General features: G+C 32.8%; 2 protein-coding genes across 2 annotated transcripts; both read right to left on the reverse strand.

The window, feature by feature from the left end:
• Nucleotides 1-13,981: 13,981 nt before the first annotated feature.
• On the reverse strand, nucleotides 13,982-15,714 carry LOC131800696 (uncharacterized). The gene is made up of 4 exons (XM_059118356.1): nucleotides 15,535-15,714; nucleotides 15,296-15,477; nucleotides 15,061-15,223; nucleotides 13,982-14,997 (listed from the first exon to the last, which is right to left on the reverse strand). The coding sequence occupies exons 1-4, from the start codon at nucleotides 15,584-15,586 to the stop codon at nucleotides 14,522-14,524; spliced, it is 873 nt and encodes a 290-aa protein (XP_058974339.1). The 5' UTR covers nucleotides 15,587-15,714; the 3' UTR covers nucleotides 13,982-14,521.
• LOC131800700 (uncharacterized) lies at nucleotides 15,672-19,974 on the reverse strand. The gene is made up of 2 exons (XM_059118376.1): nucleotides 18,044-19,974; nucleotides 15,672-16,063 (listed from the first exon to the last, which is right to left on the reverse strand). The coding sequence occupies exons 1-2, from the start codon at nucleotides 18,708-18,710 to the stop codon at nucleotides 15,672-15,674; spliced, it is 1,059 nt and encodes a 352-aa protein (XP_058974359.1). The 5' UTR covers nucleotides 18,711-19,974.
• Nucleotides 19,975-20,656: the final 682 nt, after the last annotated feature.

Consider the following 20,656-nt stretch of genomic DNA (forward strand, 5'->3'; position numbering starts at 1 on the left):
GCCTAATCTCACTGGTCTTAATTCATGATTACCTGGAATTCCATTTAATTTATTAAGCTACTATAATTAGTTTTATTTTCTATCTAAATCCACAACCCGGAAAAAGACTCCGTTGACCTGCAGCTATTGAAGCAACACTTGACATGACATTATGGAGATTTGCTGGCAGGTTAAGCCAATATCCGTCTGTGTAGGCAAAAATGAACTGCGATAAACTTTTTCGATTGTCTAACTGTTTATTTACGTAGAGCAGATGACCTTTTTTGCTTCAGGCTTCCGGTTGTCTTCCGTTTTATTTTGTCACGGTCAAACATTGTTGTTTATTGAGCTAATATTTAGTTCAAAAACAAAGTGAATCAAAGCAGGAACAACTATTTTCAGATAAATATTATCCACCTATTTCCTAAAGACTAAGGTAGAAGAAGGGGATGAGGGCAAATTGTTACAAGAAGCTATGAAAAATCATTATGAAAATATAAAGACTGTGAAATTTAGGATTCAATAGTAATAACGATAAAGAAATTACTGGAAACATTCAAGTCGTATCAAGGATTCCGAACAGAACTCCTCAAACAGGAAATCTAAACTTTTCTTGAAATTTAGTTTGCTTTCGGAAATTATGTTATGTGCAATGCCCCTCTAATCGCATAATCTTATATACCCAAAATGTGTCTCATTGAAATAACGATTTTAGGACTTTGGTCTTTTTGACTGTCCGTCTGATTTGGAAAATCTTGGCACTTGTAGAACGATCATAACGGTCCAAAACTTCCTAAATTACCCCTTTTAAATTTCAAGAGATATAAATCTCATAAAAGCATAAAGAGTTCCAATTCAATTGAAACTTGGTACAAGGAAATACGTATATAAGAATTAGGTGAGGTGAGAGAACCGACAACATCGGCCAACTATTTCTGGTATTTTACCCCAAAGAGTCAACATTATCTATAATCATAACTAATAATATGCGAAATAATTACCCGATTTTCCTTAAACTTTGCAAACTACCACCATAAGAGCAAGAGTGAATATGGGATATATCGGCTACTCCTTCTGTTAACTCATCTAAAAACGGTAAACATTTCAACTATTTACAATTACTAATTTGTAAAATTAGTACCAGATTATGCCCTCAGCCATATGGCTAGAGAGGGTCAATATCATTTAATACGGCCAAAAGCTGCCTCATCGAAATAACGTTTTTAGACCCTAGATCTCTTTGAACCAAATACGTTACAGGACATTTGGAGTCGATCTAGCGATGTCCATCCGCCCGTCTGTCTGTCTGACTGGTGGCACGTTAACTCTCGAAGGGAATATCCGATTTGATTAAAACTTGGTACATCGAAATATTATTATCAAACTTAGATCGATTTCGGAGATGGGCAATATCGGTCCACACCTTCTCGAACCTCCCCCACAAAATTTCGACATTTTCAAAGAAAAAATAATTTACTACGCAGAAAGGGAAAGGATAATCCGATTTTCTCCAACTTTGCAAATTTCAATATATGCATCAGTGCTAGGTTATGTACGAAAATGGGCAATATCGGTCTTCTCTATCAAGTACCTCTCTTTTAATTAAGCCAAGGTCTGGTGTAAAATTGGGATATATCGGTCCACTCCTTTCGGTACCTCACCACAGTGGGTCAAAATTTCAAATATCCATGAAGCTCATTAAAACGCGAAATTAACATACGATTCCATTCACTCTTGGTACATCTCAATATTTTCATCAACACAAGATGTGTTATAAAGATCGGTACAGATCGGACCATTTCTTCTGGTACCTCCCACACACAGGGTTGAAGATTTTTTAAAAACATAATGGATCCAAATTTCTTCAAGTTTCACACATCTAAATATTTTTGCCAACGGAATATCTGTTGTGAAGATAATATATATCTGCCAACCCCTTCCCACAACCCACAAAGAGTCACAATTTCCATTACTTATATCTGTTATAACTTGCGAAACAAGTCGGCAATTCTTTACAACTTGCTATATCTGAAAATTTCTCTTAACCAGAAATCTGATATGAATATGTAATTTATCGAAATTTATGATTTCGGATAAAATTTTATATAAATGTTTGATTTCCTTCAAATGTTACACATACCAATACTTTTATCTCTATTTGATGAATTATAAAAATGTGGTACTTCTGTCGGCTATATCTGTTACCAAACGTATAATTTCACATTTTCGAAAAATGTCCACATATCTTATATAAAATATAGGAAGTAGTCGATATAGTCCAAAATCTGGCATGTTGCGATATTTATATCAGTCTTAGGTTAGATATGAATAGCTCAATATTGTCCAATTGCGTCGGAACCTCCCCCATAAAGGGTCAATAGTTTGAATCGTCATAACTCAAGGCTGGGTGCAGACATCTGTCAACAAAACCGGCTGATACCATTTTACTTGTTTCATTTTTATTTCATACAACTAAATATTTTTCGATGACCATCGATACAATTCAATATTGTAAGTCAAATTGAAAAAAATCACGCGATAAAAATTCTGACAATAAATAAAAAATATCACAAAATATTACAGAAAAAATATTCAAGTTTTTTTTAACATCCTTTTATGCGATTTTTTCTAAATGTTATTCTTTGCTGCCAAAACTCCATTCTGAATTGTAAAAATCCGTCTAGCCGTTCTTCAGTTATACGCGGTCTAACTAACACACCCATCTTTGAAATATTAGATTGAATATATTTTGCTATATATACGATAACTTCGATGTAAGCGGCAGATTGGTCTGTGATCTCAAAGGTAGCAATTAGTTTTAGCTTACAACAACATACAATTAATTCGATAGAATAAATCAATTCCACCAACATAGCATTTTTAGTTGGAGAGGGTAAGACAACTGATTATCCAACGTTAATTAACATAATTTACCATGAAAATAAATCAGTTCGGGAGAAAATTAACAAATATCAATGCAGGAAAAACATCTGGGAGTTGGACATAAATGTCATGCATCACTGCATGACTTAATAATACCTCAACAACTGTGCAATACTTAGAGTAGCTTGTCAGTTATTATTGTGCCAGTTTGAGTACTACTAGCGACAGCCACTAATCAATATTCCATAAAAATCTCCCACCTTGGCACCTCGTCCTTTAGAAATTCTAATTGTACTTTTCTGGTTAGCCAGCTGATAGTTTTGTTTGGCGTGTTTGGTCGTTTCGTTTAACATTTTAACTCCTTATAAATATTTATTGGCTTGTGTCTTGTTTTGCCTTAGGGATTACTTTTCTAAAACCTTTTAAAATTAAACAAGATCGTCAACCCTTTTTGACAGTTGTGACTTTGAAAATATGTTGTAAGCATAAGGTACGTTTTGAAAACAAGAGAGAATTAAACATTTAGAAAAATGAGTAGGGTAATGTACTGAAGCAAGAAATATAGGTGAAACTGTATCATAATATTGAAAATATATGAAAAACTAAGGCAATTTATAAAAATTAAGCAAGATAGATAGTGAAAGTCTGGTCTTGGGTTATTGTTCTATGAAAAAATTAAGGGAAAATATTTTCTGCTGAAGAATTTTTAACAGAACAAGCTAAAAAGTATCAGTCGGTATTGCCGCCAGATATATACTCTCAGCCTATGTTCGATTATTTAAATATGTTTTGACTAGTGTTAAGATTATGCAAACGTTTGACCCTCTATGGAGCAGGTCCCGAAGGAACGGGCCAATATTGCCCATTTCCTATCGGACACAAAAATATGATATAAATATTGCGAGAGATGTGCCAAGTCTAATTGGAATCGGATGTTAATTTGGGTACTTAAAATTTCAATATTTTGTGGGGGAGGTACCAGAAGGAGTGGACCGATGTATTCCCCCTTCACACCAGACCATGGGTTAATAAAATATTAGGATGTGTGAAATTTGAAGACGATCGGACTCTAACATCACATTTTATGAGAGTTGTAATTATTCAAAATTTTGACCATTTGTGGGGGAGGTACTTGATGGAGTGGACCGATATTGTTCATTTTCACACCTGACCTGACCTTTCTCTTTCTGTGCAAAAAATATATATTTTGAACATTTCGACCTTTTGTGGGGGAGGTACCAGAAGGAGTGGACCGATATTGTTCATCTTAACACCAGACCTTGAGTTTATATAAATATTGGGATGTGTGAAATTTGAAGACAATCGGACTCTTACATCACATTTTATGAGAGTTACAATTATTCAAAATTTTTACCATTTGTGGGGGAGGTACTTGATGGAGTGGACCGATATTGTCCATTTTCACACCTGACCTAGCACTGATGCAAATATTAGGATTCGCAAAGATGGAGCAAATTCGGATTATCCCTTCTCTTTCTGTGCAAAAAATATATTTTTTGAAAATGTCGACCTTTTGTGGGGGAGGTACTAGAAGGAGTGGACCGATATTGCCCATCTCCGAACTCGATCTAAGTTTGATAAAAATATTACGATGTACCCAATTTGGACCAAATCGGATACTCCCTTCGAGAGTTATCGTGCGCCCCAGCCAGCCAGACAGACAGACAGACGGACGGATGGACGGACATCGGTAGATCGACTCCAAATGTTCTGAAACGGATTTGGTCCAAAGAGACCAAGGGTCTAAAACCGTTATTTCGACTAGGCACGTTTTGGCCGTATCAAATGATATATACCCTCTGTAGCCATATGACTGAGGGTATAAAAATATGCCTTTATAAAAGTTTTCATTTCACATTTTTATAGAACCTATTTTTTTAAATTATTTCAAATTACATTTTTTATAGGAGATAGAATACATTATAAACTCTAATTGCAACAAACGGACGGACATGGCTAAATCGACTTAGAATTTTACTTTGTTGGGTCTAAAATTAATATTTCGATGAGTTACAAACTAAATAACGAACATAAAATACTCTCCATACTATGCATGTGGAAGGTATACAAATCGCTTAAAATATCCCAATACAACTTGAATCAAAACCAGTAAAGAAATGTCAAAAGACGGACGGGGCCGCCTAAATGATACCCCACACTATATGCATATTTAGTAGAGCTCCCGTAACAAAAAATTTTATTTGGGAATTTATGTGAAGTAGATCATACCAACTATGAACCTTATTTGAATGCATATTATACCTTAGAGTAAACACACAAAAAAATGACATATATTTTTGTACCTCTTGTACCAAATACCATTGGTGTATAGTGCATGATATGACTTCGATTAGGATTATATTTAATAAGTAAAAAAGCAGTAAGTTCCGCCGGGCCGAACTTTGAATACCCTCCACCATTTGGAACGAATTTGGAAATTTTCAAAAAATTACAATTGCCAAAAATTCTGTTAAATCTTAAAAATACCTAGTTTAGCCGTTATACGAAGACGTGGACCTGCATAGCAAACTTTTGTCATAAGCCATTACAATATTGAAATACGAAACTTAAAAAAAATCTGTGAATAATGTAGATAAAATCATCAAAATACCGAATATCGGAGGTTCCGTTATATGGGGGCTATACGAAGACGTGGACCCGCACAGACATAGGCTGTAGTATCCATTACGAACTCTAAATACGAAATTTGAAACAACTCCGGTGAATAATGTCGCTAAAATGATCAAAATACCGAATATTGGGATGTACCATTATATGGAGGCTATACGCAGACGCGGGCCTGCATTAACATTTTTTGTCATAGGCTATATTACAATTTGTTGACACTAATCACAACAGGGTTGCCAACTTATTATTCTAGAATGAATTTTTAGACAATTCCATTGAAAAATGTTGCTGAAATCATCACAATACCAAATACCGTTATATTGGGGATAAACGATATCGTGGGCCTATATAGACAATAATCTTCCAGAGGATGAAGTACTCAGAAGGAAGTTTTTATGTGAATTTTCATATAATTTTTTTTGAAAAATTTGGCTACAATAATTAAAATAACTAATATCGGGGGGTACCGTTGTATGAGGCTATACGATATGGTAGACCACAGAGGCTAAATTTCAAACAATGTGGATTTTCAGACAATTCGATTCGAAAATTTGGCTAAAATCATCAAAATACCGAATGTCGGGTGGCACCGTATTTTGTTGAGATGCATTTTTGGTCCGAAAAGTTTTTGAAACTGTACCGTAACATTATATAATTATATTGAATACCACACTGATTCCTAACTTAGCCAACGAGATACTCGTCTCCTTTTTAATCCCACAAAGTATACACACATATTTATACATACATACGAAAACTTAAAAATCACACAAAGGTATGCCACATTGCCTGCCGCATGCATGCCCATAACGTCGTTGCCTTAGAAAAATTTTGTTTTCTGAAGAAGTTTCATAAAACACACTTTTGCCATTACAGAAATATGCAAAGATTACTTTACATTGATGTGTCTTAAATGAAAATCGTGATTTTGTTTTTATGCCAAGCATTTTCGATATGAGCATGTAAGCACTTGTGCAGTGAAGTTGAACTTAAATGTTTGCAAAGAAAATTTTATAAAACTATTTTACCTAAAACACTCGAGTTGTGTATGTATAAAATAACAACAATGTAAACTTGCTATTTAGCACTCTTAACAATTGTATTGAAGGCTATATACTGTATATATCACTTTGCGACAAAATTCAAATTTTTTTCACTATATGATACCCCACGCCACTATGCATGTTTAGTAAAGCTCCCGTAACAAAAACAAGTAAAAAAGCAGCAAGTTCGGTCGGGCCGAACTTTGAATACCCTCAACTATTTGGAACAAATTAGGAAATTAAAAAAAATAAATTCATTAAAAATTCGGTTAAAATCTTTAAAATACTGAATGTCGTACGGTGCCGATATATTGTGGGAATATACGATATTATAGACCTATATAGGCAATTCTCTTTCCGGGGATAAAGTGCTCACAAGGAACTCCTTGTGTGGAATTTGAGACAATTCCATTGAAAAATATGGCTAAAATCATCAAAATACCGAAAATCGGAGGTGCCGTTATATGGGGGCTATACGATATCATGGACCTATATATTCTCTTTCAGGGGATAAAGTGCTCACAAAGAACTCCTTGTATTTAATTTAAGACAATTTCCTTAAAAAATGTGTCTAAAATCATCAAAATACCGAATATCAGGGGGTACCGTTATATGGGAGCTACTTTATCCTACTTTGAATCGATGTTCCACAAATTTGACGTAGGCTTTCTATAACTCAAGTATCAAATAACATTGCTGTTTAGTGCATGATTTGACTTCGATAATAATTATATTAAAAAAAATATATTTTTTTTTTTGGATAGATATACCGGACCGAGTTTCTCCAAGTGAAAATTTTGGTTGAATATAAGCAAATCTATCTACTTTGGGCTGATATTACATATATGGTGGACAATAACCGTTCAAATTAAGATGTATATCGAAGGCATAAAAAATCTGAACCTATCACGATTAAATTTGACGATCATGACAAAATTTTAAGCACTTATTTCTGGGCTTTTTCTGATATCTGGTAATAACGATTGTTGTTGTGAAGCATATTACGCGTATGAGGGACTTAAAGTCTCAAATCGAATGGAACATATATATGGACCCATAGCTATATCTGAACCGATTTTCACCAAACTCGTAGTACTTGTTTGTAGGATGAATTTAGTCTCATTTGGTGCACAATAAACTTGATATGGGATACAGATATATATGGGAGCTATCTCCAAATCTGATCCTATCTCGATAACATTTGACAAAGGTATTTCTGGGCTGTAAAAGATATTTGTCGCTAAAATCATCAAAATACCGAATATCGAGAGGTACCGTTGTATGGGGGCTATACTAAAATGTGGACCTACATGGCCCATGGCCAAAAGTCCTGCAGACATAATGTACATTTGAGTACAATTTTATCAATCTACTTCAATTCGTTCGGAAGATAGGCTGATTTCCGCAGACGGACAGACGGATAGACGCACATCGCTAAATCGACATAGAATTTTATGCTGATCAAGAATATATATACTTTGTGGGGTCTAAAATGTATGTTTCGAGGTGTTACAAACGGAATGACAAACTTAATATACCCTCCATACTATGGTGGAGGGTATAATAAGCAAATGGAATGAAGTAACGCGATAGAAAATAAATTAATATAAAAAAGTTAATATAATACTAATACTTTTAATACATGTATACTTTAAATTCTTTGATCACTCAACACATTTTGTTTTTCTACCAAATTTTTAGATTAAATACATATAATTCAGTTAATACTTACGGTTTTCAAAATCCTCACAAATAAGTGTTTGAAGATTAGCCCAATGATGTCAAGTCTCCTTCGGTGGTTGGATGCAGAAAATATGGATATTCCGTGATGCAGATAGATTTGAAATGTGGGAAAGAGAATTTATTTTGACGGAACTATTATTCACAACAGCGTCAAATAAAAGCGGAATACTCCAAACATTTTTCGAGGAATTCCAGCCAATATTCTTTTGACATTTTTAGGATACGTCGTTGTTGAAATTTTAGCAATATTCACGTCGAGGCCCCTTTAAAATTTAAGTTTCAGCAGTATCCTTTATAGTAGTTCAGATTATATTTTTTGAATGTCCTTGCAAATTATTCAAGGGGATTCCGTATATTTTTTCAATTATTTTCCTGGACATATTAACAAACGGCTTAAAAATTCTATATTCTCTCTCTTAAAAGCAATAAAATATTTACTGAAAACTTTTTTTTTTTCCTCAAAACAAAAGATCCTATGGTTGCTATATTTTGAGTTATATTTGTTTCAAAATCAAAACACAAATTACTCACAAAAGCAAGGTGCTAAAGTGGATTCGGAAATATTTGACCAGTAATCCAAAATATCGACGTTTTTAAGGACTCCGAAGCCAATCGTAGAAATTTACCTTGTAGAAACCTCGTCGATTTGTTTCTCATATTGTGAGATTTATGATTAATCAAAATTTTGAACCTTTGTGAAGGAGATAGAAGACGTAGCCTGTATGTAAATTTTCACCCCAGCGCAAAAGTAATCCTCCTTATCAGAAAATGCTTACGATTGGCCCCTATTGTCTTAATTACAGCCAAAAAACATCGGAATGTCTGTCAAGTACATATGCATGTACAATGTGGGGCAAAAGTAAATTACCGATGTTTCTTGGTTGTAATTAAGACTTTAGCTGCCAATCGTAAGCATTTTCTGATAAGAAGGATTACTTTATTAACATGTATAAATTAAATTTATTTACAAAATTTGACATTTTTAGCCAAATCGATAGGAAAATGTGGTCAAGACCCAGGAGGTGCTTTTATATGGGAACTTCTCCAGAACATTGACAATTTTCTGCAAAAAGGTTTCCTACCACCTTAGAAGCCAAGATGCCAAATAAAGACCAAATAAATTGAAAAATGTGGACAAGACCGTTCCTTCTAAAAACTCCAATTACCAAAATTTGCAAAATTAGTTTGAAAAATATGGCTAAAATATAAAAAATACTTGATTTCGGGGTATACATTATATGACGGCTATACCAAAACGATGAATGATTCTACATATAACCCCGAGGACATTGTCAATTTAAAAACTCACACTGAGGATCCAAAATCTTTTAGATTTCCTTAACTTCTAGATTGACTGTTGCACAATCTCATTATTAGATATTGCACATAGTATCTGGAATATTTCAATGATTTTTTTCATTTCGAGTTCTCATTATTTAAAGTTCCTAACGGGTATTACTGCCTGTGACAGAAAATTTCCTATGCAGGTCCAGGTCTTCGTATAGCCCCCATATATCGGTACCTTTCTTGATTCGGTATTTTGACGATTTTAGGTACAATATTCACCTGAATTTTTTTAAATGTCGTATTTGAAGTTCCATTGATATTGCAGTTTATGACAAAAAATGTCTATGCTGGTCCAGGTTTTCGTATAACCCCTAAAATCTGTACAACACTATATTTGGTATTTTGATGATTTTAGCGACACTATTCACCTAAATTGTTCCAAATTTCGTACTTGCAGTTCGTAACGGGTACTACAGACTGTGACAGAAAATTATCTATACAGGTCCACGTCCTCGTATATACCCCAAAATAACGCTAACTTTCTGTATTCGGTATTTTTAAGATTTTAACAGAATTTTTAATTTAATCTTTTTTTTCTAAATTCGTTTCAAATGGTGAAGGGTATTCAAAGTTCGGCCCGGCCGAACTTTCTGCTTTTTTACTTGTTTTTTATTTATTTTTTAATGTATTTATATCTTCCAGCTTTAACACGGTATAGGTCCTAAGGCTGGAAAGCTCGATGTCAATTCTGGTCAGGAAAGATCACCATTTAACAATATTTAATAATACGCTATTTTTATACCCTCCACCATACTATGGAGGGTATATTAATTTTGTCATTCCGTTTGTAACTCCTCGAAATACTCATGTTAGACCCAACAAAGTATGTATATTCTTGATCAGCGTAAAATTCTAAGACGATTTAGCCATGTCCGTCAGTCTGTCTGTTGTAATCAAGCTATCTTTCGAACAAATTGAGATAGAAGGCTAAAATTTTTCACACATGTATAACCTGCCAGTAGGCAGGTTAAAATCGTAAATTGGCCATGTAGGTCTAAGTTATCATATAGCCCTCATATAACGGTACCTCCCGATATTCGGTATTTTGATGATTTTAGTGGCATTATTCACCGGAATTGTTTCAAATTTGGCATTTCAAGTTCGTAATGGATACTACAGCCTAAGACTGAAAATTATCTGTGCATGTATAGGTCTTCGTATAGCCCCCATATAACGGTACCTCCCGATATTCGGTATTTTGATGATTTTAGCGACATTATTTACCGGAATCCTTTCCAATTTGGTATTTGAAGTTCGTAATGGATACTACATCCAAAGTCAAAAAATGGGCCATGCAGGTACACGTCTTCGTATAGCCCCCATATACCGTACCCCCCGATATTCGGTATTTTGATGATTTTAGCGACATTATTTACCGGGATTTTTTTACATTTCGCATGTGAAGTTCGTAATGGATACTTCAGCCCATGCCAGAAAATTGTCTGTGCAGGTCCACGTCTTCGTATAGCCCCCATATAACAGTACCCCCTATATTCGGTATTTTGATGATTTTGGCTACATTATAAAAAGATTTTTTCAAGTTTCGCATTTGAATATTGTAATAGCTTGTGACAAAAGTTGCTTATGTCGGTCCACGTCGTGGTATAGGCATTCGGTATTTTTTAAGATTTTAACAGAATTTTTAACGGATTTTATTTTTTCTTTTGGAAATTGCCAAATTTGTGGTGGGTGTTAAAAGTTCCGCCCACCCGAACTTAGAGCTTTTTTACTTGTTTATTTATTTAATTATTTATTTTTTATTTAAATGGTATGAACTATCAAAATCAGGCCAGCTTTCTCATATATATGTAGATTTAGTGGAGGATCTGAGTTTGTATTCTCGATTGCAATTCCAAAGCAGTGGTTAAGTGTCATCTTTGTTTCAGACTAATCAAATCCTCACTATTTACGGTGGTAAACAATAATAATTTCGATACAATTTTGTATATGTGTATGTCCTTTCCCCCCTTTTTTCTACAAGCCTCAACCGTTAATCCAACATACTGCCAGACTTTTTTACGCATTTAGTGTAGCCCGTATGTAATTTAAGCACTTCTGGTTCTTTTTTTTGTAACGTCGGGTGACAAATTTAAGCTGTTCTTTTGTCATTGTTTCCTTTGATTATTTCGTAGAAATTGTATGAGCGTGAAGTATTTAATACAAATCTCTGTGAACATTACCTAAAGTTAATGAAAAATTTCAAACTTTTACCCTCAAAAGATGGGCACACGAAAATTTTAATGTGTAACGAACGAACAACTGATTGAATATTAAGTGAAACTTTACTTCCTTTCCTTTCACAAAAACAATACCAACGAAAAAAGTCCATAAAAACTTTTAATTTCCATTAAGAAATTAGATAACAATTGAAATGCGGAAAAGAACTCAATTCAAAATTAAATTACACAACTTTAGACAAAGTTTGAACAAAAAAACGACGAGCCACTTTTTTGTCACTATCTTAAAATTTTCTTCATGCCTACAATTTAAGGTGTCTAATTTTACTTCCTGATTGGAATTTACAAGTTTTTCGTTAACTTTTACGAGGGCTATGAACACAGGAACATATTTGGTATGAAGGATGTGTTGTGTCTTGGGAAGCAGGCATTAAATTCGTAAGTGGGGGGTAATTTTATGCTAGGCATTAACTGCTTCCACTCCATCATGTGGTGTGTGCATAGCACGCACACATATATATCTTTTTAAAAAAGTAAACGTATAAGTCGTTTAAGCTGTGTTTTTATTTGAGAATAATTATATGTTCATCTTTTCTGTACAGGGTGAGATTAAAAAACTGCAACAAACTTAAAACTGCAGTCATTTCTAAGTCACTTGTCCGACAGCTGTTAAAATTATTTCAGTGACGGCTCATTATATTGTTTACAAGCGTACAAAAGCATTTTGGTGAGAATTTCTCAAAAAGCTTGGCCGAAAGTGGTGAACTGCCGAATTTGGTTTTTTCCGATGAGAAAACATGCAGTTTGTAAGCAAACAAAATGATCGTGTTTACTTGCCAAAGAGTTCAGCGGATGGTATGGGCCGGGATTACAGCCGATGGTCGCTCTCCGCTCGTATTAATCAGAATAAGTGCCGAATATTATCGCGAAAATATTCTGGAGAGTGTTTTAAAGCGTTGGACACGCAAACATTTTGGCCGCAGACCTTGGACACCATGGTTACAAAATGAGGTTCCTCGCTTCATTTCCAGTGACAATGGCCACCGAAATCTCGGGATACCAATCCGTTGGACTATTGTGTCTGGAGTATTTTGGAAAGCAAGGTTGGCACTAAAAAATACCAAAGTGTCGATCACCTCAAGCAAGCGCTTTGCCGGGAATGGGCCAAAATACCGCAGAACAACATTCGGGCAGAGTGTGATGGTTTTATTGGCCGTTTGAACGTCATAATTCGTGCCAAAGGTGACCAATTCGAACAATACTAAACTTACTATGAAATTTTATGCTATTTCCTACATGTTTTGCTTTCATTAAAAAAAAAAAAATTAAAAAAAAATAAAAATTATGGCGTTTGACTTTGTTGCAGTTTTTTTTTATCTCACCTTGTATACTGGATTTGATAAAATATATATTCTTGTTTTATTACAACACCCTCAATCCTCCCAAACATATGACCGTCTACACTGAGAGAAATTTCTGCATCAATATAATGAATTTCTGCATTGGCCCAATGAAATGTTTCATTAAAAAAAGACCAAAGAAACATTTCATTGGATGAATGATTCGTAAACATTTATTTAATGAAACGTTTCCATCATTGGATGGATGAAATATTGCATTAGATTAATGACAGCCATTCAAAGATGTATTGAAACAAGTTCATAGAATATATGAAATATCTTCATATATTTAATGTATAGTTGCATTCGTCGAATGAATCATATTCACACATATATTGAAAAAGTTTCATTGGACTAACGACAAAGTCATTAACCCAATGAAACATGTTCATTGATGTAATGAAATAAATTCATTGATTTAATGAAGCTTTCATTTATTCTATGAAACATAATCGTTAATTCAATGCAACATCTTCATAGATATAATGAAATTTATTCATGAATAGAATAAAATGTCTTCATAAATCCAATGTATATGTTCATAGATTGAATGAAACATATTCATACAACAAATGAAACATTAATACAACAAATGAAACTCCTTCATATGCTAAATGAATGATGTACATTTAAATAATGAAAGGGTTTCTTTGATTTTATGAAATTGTTAATTTTTTATGAACGGGTTTCATTTGTTGTGTGAATATGCTCAGGCATTATTTACCATTTAGACAAGAATATATTCACATACTTATTTTTTTATTTTTCTTTATTTTGTAAAAACGTATCTTTGTTAATTCATTTACAAACAAAAGAGGTCTTAGATATCTATGTTAAACTCAAAAATAATAAATTCATATTGTGACTTGTTTTGCAAGCGGTTTTTAAAAATTAATTTTGTAAAAATTATTTAATCAGTGTTACAAAAGTTCATGTTTCTTCTTACATATCATATTTTGTAAACAATTCTACTTAGTTATAATTCATTTTTCAGTCCATTTTGATTTGTTTTTAACAGTAATATATTTAAAATATTTTTAGCATACAAGTTCTTATAAAATACTATAATTTTTTTAATTATATAGTCTATAAGTGTCTTTATTTGTAATTACTTGAGGTAATTCAAATACACAGTCAGTTTTTAATCTGCGGAATTTAGGAACGTTTGTTATTTGCATAAATCTAATTTTCTAACTTATTTTTAATTGATATGAAGATATCAATATAAAAATAGCTTAATTATTATTTAATTTAGTGTTTTAAATATCTGAGAATTTATAACTTATTAAATTGAAACCAATTACTCAGTTTGTTTCTCTAAATCATCCAAGAGGATGCTTACCTTTGACTTTTTCTTTGAGCATGAACTTATTTCAAAAAAGTAGTTTTCCAAAAAGATCCAAAATGTTTCAGATGCTGTGGGATATTGTAAATTAAATAAATGGAACATTTTAAAACAAATATCCAAAGAGCGAAGAAAATTAGGAAACCGTATGAGGTCACCATCAAAATAAACAAAAATTTCATGTATATCGTCCAGACTTCCGATTCCCAATATAAAAGGCTGAATATGTTCTTTCATCTTTAACAAAAAATCAATATGGTCGTGTAATTCTTGCAAAGTCTTTCCCAAAAACAAAAACGTCTTCTGGGAGTCCTTTATTGAATAGCGAGATATTTCTTTCTTTCCGAGAATTGTTTTTCGAACTTGCCGCCCAGTCGGGAAAAGAACATAATGTAAAATCCACAGGGTTTTCACTGCAAATGTGCCTCGATCTGCAAATAATAACGTTAAATTAGGTTTGATCGATTTGTTGAGCTTGACTTGAAGACTCTTACCCTTTTCCAAATCTTCGTCCTGGAGAGTTTCTAACATTTTTGACTCACCATGACATTTAAGTTGCTTAGATTTTTTCAAAAAGTTAAACAACTTTAGGATTTTTTGGTCCCAGTTGAGCATTTTGTTGTGCGATTTATGCATTATTGAGAAGTCAATATCAATCTGAATTTAAAACAGTTTTTGTAGAATTACGCTAAAATTATCAAATGTTTACAATTTGATATATATACTCACCAACTTATAATGTGATTTATATTCAGGCCACTTTTTAAGAATCTCTCGTAGGCTACTGCATTCGTTAAGTACTTGATTAAGTCTATAGTTGGCACAAGAAATCCACTTTGTTTCAAACTCTTCAGCTGAAAGCTTGTCATATTTAAGAACTTGCACCAAATCCTCTCCATTCTCCTCAGGTACTGAAAATACAAATTAATTAAAAACCATTACTAAACCACAAATTCCACATTTCCTACCAAAAGTAATTTTAGCCTTTTTTGAAGCCGTAGGTGATTCGTTTTCCAGCATAAAAATCTGCTTGTTTTGTTTTTTAAGATTTTGGGATTTTACATAAATTTTTCCTCTACGTTCTGTTCGATAGAATTCAAGTTTTTCAGTCGGAAATAGAGACAATATTTGCGTTTCGAGTTTGTAGCTTGTTTGAAGAGGCAGCAATGTTTATAATGAAAACTCTTAGTTCATCTGTGAGAAACTTGTTTTTTTCGTAAAACTGTAGCACACGTTCCCCATTTTTATTACTTTGCAATATCTCCAACATATTGACGTTATCGACTTCTTCCGTATCAGATGAGTTACACGAATCGGCTTTTTTGGGAAAAACTAGAGGACTTGAACATTCTGCCCAAAATGGATGGTTAATATCATGTCTCCACTTTGTGAAATGGTGAATGAACTGGGCCTTGTCTCCAATTCTCCAATTCTGTGTCAGCTCTTTAACATGTTCCTCAGTTAGTATTTTCAAAATATCAATAGAAATATGTTCACCTATAAGAAGTTAACGTTATTATAGCACAAAAAACTAAATATATAGGTTCAGCATATAAGTTAAATCTTACGTATGAGTATGTCCAATTTGTCCTCTATACCCCACGATATAAGTAAGTTTTTCAAGGCATCTTCTTCCCCACAGCTCAAAGTCTCCGAGTTTGTTTCAGACATTTTTAAACTAAAAATAAATTGTTTAGCATGGAAAAAGGTATTTTTAAATTGTTTCTTTGAAACGAAGCATAAATTTTCCCTTAGCGGTATTAATCAATGTGGCCGGTGGTCCAATTAATTCGTCAAGCTTCAAAACGGAATATTCTCCTTTATCATTTGGAATAATTTCAAATGCAGTGTAGTGTTTCAAATACGTACTGTTTAGAACTTGTTGACAAACCAAATAAACTGTGAGTTGTGAAACAACGATGTTGACAATTTTGTATACATCATCTTTTTTTGTTGCTACAAAATACGAACTTTTGTATGTGATATTTTTATAAACAACTTTTTCAAAAGTCTTTATAGTATTTTTTGCAACTTTTAATTTGAGGCTTATAACGTCCAGCAAATAATCTTGACACTCGCTGATATTCGAGCAAATAATGTCCGGAATCTCAGTTTTTTCTAACAAAAAATCTGCAAACACAAATTGATATTTTTTTGCCATGGAAACAGAAATATTTTTTCTAGACGTGATTGCGTGAGCATACAATTTAAAGCTCCTATGTTTTGCCTCATACGGAAAACACCAAAAATTTCGTACTGGGCCGCAAGCCCTTATAACTTCAGGATAATGCGTCAGTATATGAAACTTAGGTTTAAGTTTATCATTAAATAACTTGAGATACATTTTATTATGTCTTTTTATATTACTTTCCAAAGAATTTATCATGAAGGCGTCCACCCGAAAAGACAATATAGTATCTACTATTTCAATTAATGTTAGTACGAGCTGCCAAACTTCATCGTCACGTGGCACGAAATCGCCTACCATAATGGGAAAATATATAACAAAAGTTAGCATTTCACGAGCAGACATTTTTAAATGCTTTTTTTCCAAATGTAGCTTAGTAATATCTGGTGAAAAATTACCAATTTCAAGCTCTCCATACTCAAAGCATCGTTTACGTTTATTTAATTCTTCAAGTGAAAAGTATTTTTTGGTTGTAACCAAATACAATATGACATTTGTCATGTCATAGTGGCATACGCCCTCCAAGACATCATGCATTGCGTCTACGCTTATATTGTCAATTACATGAAATCTTGGAATTTTGTTGAATTCACATTTTTCAATGATTCCGGTTTTCTTTGAATCAGTAATTTCTAATGCGCTGTTATATTTACCGTAGTCCCGCCTGAGCTCCGGATTGGCCGAACATGATTTCTGACTAGATTGATAATCAATCTCACAAAAACGGCAAAACTTTCCGTTGAAATTTTTTATGAACCCAAGAATACTATTCAAACCCAAATTGTCGCCCAGAATTAAAAGAGGTATAAAATAAACATGAAATGTAGCACCGTCTGACATCTCTATATCCAAACCTTCGGTTTCTAAAAATGCCATTTGTTCAACTACTGATGCAAGACACTTTTTATTCCCGAATTTTTGTATGTCTTTGTTTTTAATGCTTCCTAGGAAAAAAATATTGTTCAATTTTGTGGCGTTAGGCAGTGTAGGAAAAGAAAAGTATAAATTGCAGATTGAATGGGTAGTGGCGTGGGAACCTAATGGGTTATTAATCTCGATATCGTCGGAGTAAAAGTTATAAGGAATTAATAGTTTACCGGGATACCGGCTAACCTTTTTTTGCCACAGTGGTCCCTGAATAATATTTTGAAATTCATTGGAGTTCTCAAGTTCATGACAAATCGACCGCATTTGGTAAAAATTTTTATTTTTTTCTAGAATTTTTTTGAACATAAATGCCATAGGCATTGTTGTAATTTTTGTTGTCAAATTTGAGTGGACCAACTTACCTTTAGTATGAGCTAGTGTTTCTCTTTGATCAATCACCGTTTCTTTTAGATCTTGAAGAAGATTAATCTCTTTTAGTTTTTCGGAAAGCAAATACTCCGTTTTAAGCTTTTCTAAAATTGCAGAATATTTTGATAGTAATATTGATAATTTTGTGGACAAATTATTATCTAAGTCTTTTGCAAAGGCATTTATTACTTCCAAAAACGGGTTAACGACTGCATCAATGACATTACCATAAATAAAAGTAACATCTTTTCTTGAAAAATTATAGTTTGAATGCATACTTGTTAGGAATTTAATAACGTTCTCGCTAACCCTTTCAAATTTCTTTTCTTCCGATTCAGGCTGCAAATAGTTTGAAGGAGTTGGAGAAACGTCAATATTTTGTTCGCATTGATTGTCAAGAATAACCGGAATGTCTGCTTCTATTTCCTCAATTTGTTTCACACTTGTTAAAACCCGCGTCTCTTTTATTTGATTTTTTTGTTCTTGGGGAGAAAAACTGCTGTTATGCCGTTTTGCTATATGTCTTTGAAAAGACCTATATTCATAATTTTGACCACAACACTTGTATAAATCAGTAGATTTCAGAAAATGATCACCCCGAAGGTGTTTGAAGAAATGTTTTTTGTCACAAAACTTTTTTTTACACATAAAGCAAATCATTTTATTTTGTGTTATTTACCACTGTTTTTTATTTTGTTTGAAGTATGTATTTCTTTTATTTTTATTTAATTCACAAACTCACTTTTAAATGTTCTCCGATTGAAAACCACAATGAAATGAATAAGCAATTTTCTACTTCACTTCGCTGAACCAAAAATATGTGACAAACAAAAATATACCGTTATAAATGATCGTTACTCTATTTTGTTAGTGGAGTTGTTCAGACGAAAGAGATATGTGTGTGTGTAGTTGTTGCTTCCATAGTTTGCCAACAAGTTCATGAGTACACATTAAATGTGATGCAAACTTTTCAGAATAAAAAACGCGTCAAAATATAAACTTTTTTTATATAGAACGAGTACCAATCCGCTTTTTCGAAACAAATATAGACGACATTTGTTATTATTAAAAATGTTTTGTGTTCTATTAAAAAGTAATGGAGTGAAGCTTTATTTAAAACACAAGTATACAATACACATAAATACATTGCGAATTATTAAAATACTTATAATAAATGTACTAATAATTAATGTTTTTAAGAAACCAGATATAGGTCTGTACACTTAAGTAAACTGTTTGTTTATTTATAGTATATTAAAAATAAAATAAAAGCAAATTAAATAAACGAAAAAAAGGACTTCTGCCTAAAGGCAAAATCCGTTGAAAATGTTATTGTTTTGCAAGTTTCGAGGTACGATTCCACAAATATAGTCACAAACGGCTCAAACGGAAAATGTCAAATGATTTCAATTTATTGATAATTATTTGACATAAAATTGAAAGATTAATTGTTTGATGAGAAAAGGCCTGTACGATTTGGCTTCAAAACGATAAAACATACGATAAACGATATATCGTTTCCCGTGAAAAAGCCTTAACGCAATATAAAATTCTTAAAAGTTTTTTAAATTCTTTACATCAATGTTTCAGAAGTTTGATAAATACAGAACGGAGCAATACATAAATATTAAAAAAACATAAAAAATGGTTAAAGATGCAAACATGTTTATTACTTCGTCTGTAGCTGTCACAAGTTCCGGATCACTTTTCTATTTTGTTGCGATTATATTTTTTCTTTTTCAAGTGTACACAAAATATATCAGAGCAACAATAAATATAATTGTATAAATCTTTCGTCTACTTAAATTAAATAAACGCGAAATATAGTTAGAATAAAGCTAAGTTATCAACACTGAATCAAACTCTATGTTGGTACGCTCCCATACACACACACACACGCTTTACTGAATAACCAAACTACAGTTGACACTCGAGTATGCGATATTTACAAAATTATATTAAATATAAACGTCGCTTGTTTGTCTAATACATAAAACATACCCGCCAATTTTATTTTGTAACTCAGAAATTAAATAAAATATATTTTTATAAACTGAAAAATTTCATCCATGAAAGGCTTTCCATTATTCATTATAAATCAAACAGGAACTATTTCAGATAATCGAGGTTCAACTGTATTTTCTTCTTAGTGCAGTTTCAGTCACGTTCAGTCTTGTGTATTTTGTTTCTCGTAACAAGAGTGTGTTTGTATATTTAGGCTTCTAACGAACATTATTAAGGAAAAAGCTAGAACTAATGTTTAGAGAGATTTGACCAAACGTAAAAAGCAAAGCACAGCATGTCCATTTATTTATGAAGCCATCTCATTAACAATGTGAAACGGTTCATTCAGCCTATGAACATTCTCTATAAACATTGTGGACGAAAAATTTCAATGCAGTTTCATAAGAAATAATGCAATTTAATGAAGCTATTTCAAAACAAGTATGCAACTTTTCATTCGACCAATGAACAGCTTTTATGAAAATGGGTTATGAAAACCTTCATTAAAGTTTCATAAAAATGAAAGCAATTTTATGAAGCAATTTCATTTAACCTATGAAATATTTCATTCAACCAATGAAATTATTTTTATGATTTTTTTT

The sequence above is a fragment of the Musca domestica genome, unplaced genomic scaffold (genome assembly GCF_030504385.1).
Source record: "Musca domestica strain aabys unplaced genomic scaffold, Musca_domestica.polishedcontigs.V.1.1 123, whole genome shotgun sequence".
Taxonomy (NCBI): Eukaryota; Metazoa; Arthropoda; class Insecta; order Diptera; family Muscidae; genus Musca; species Musca domestica.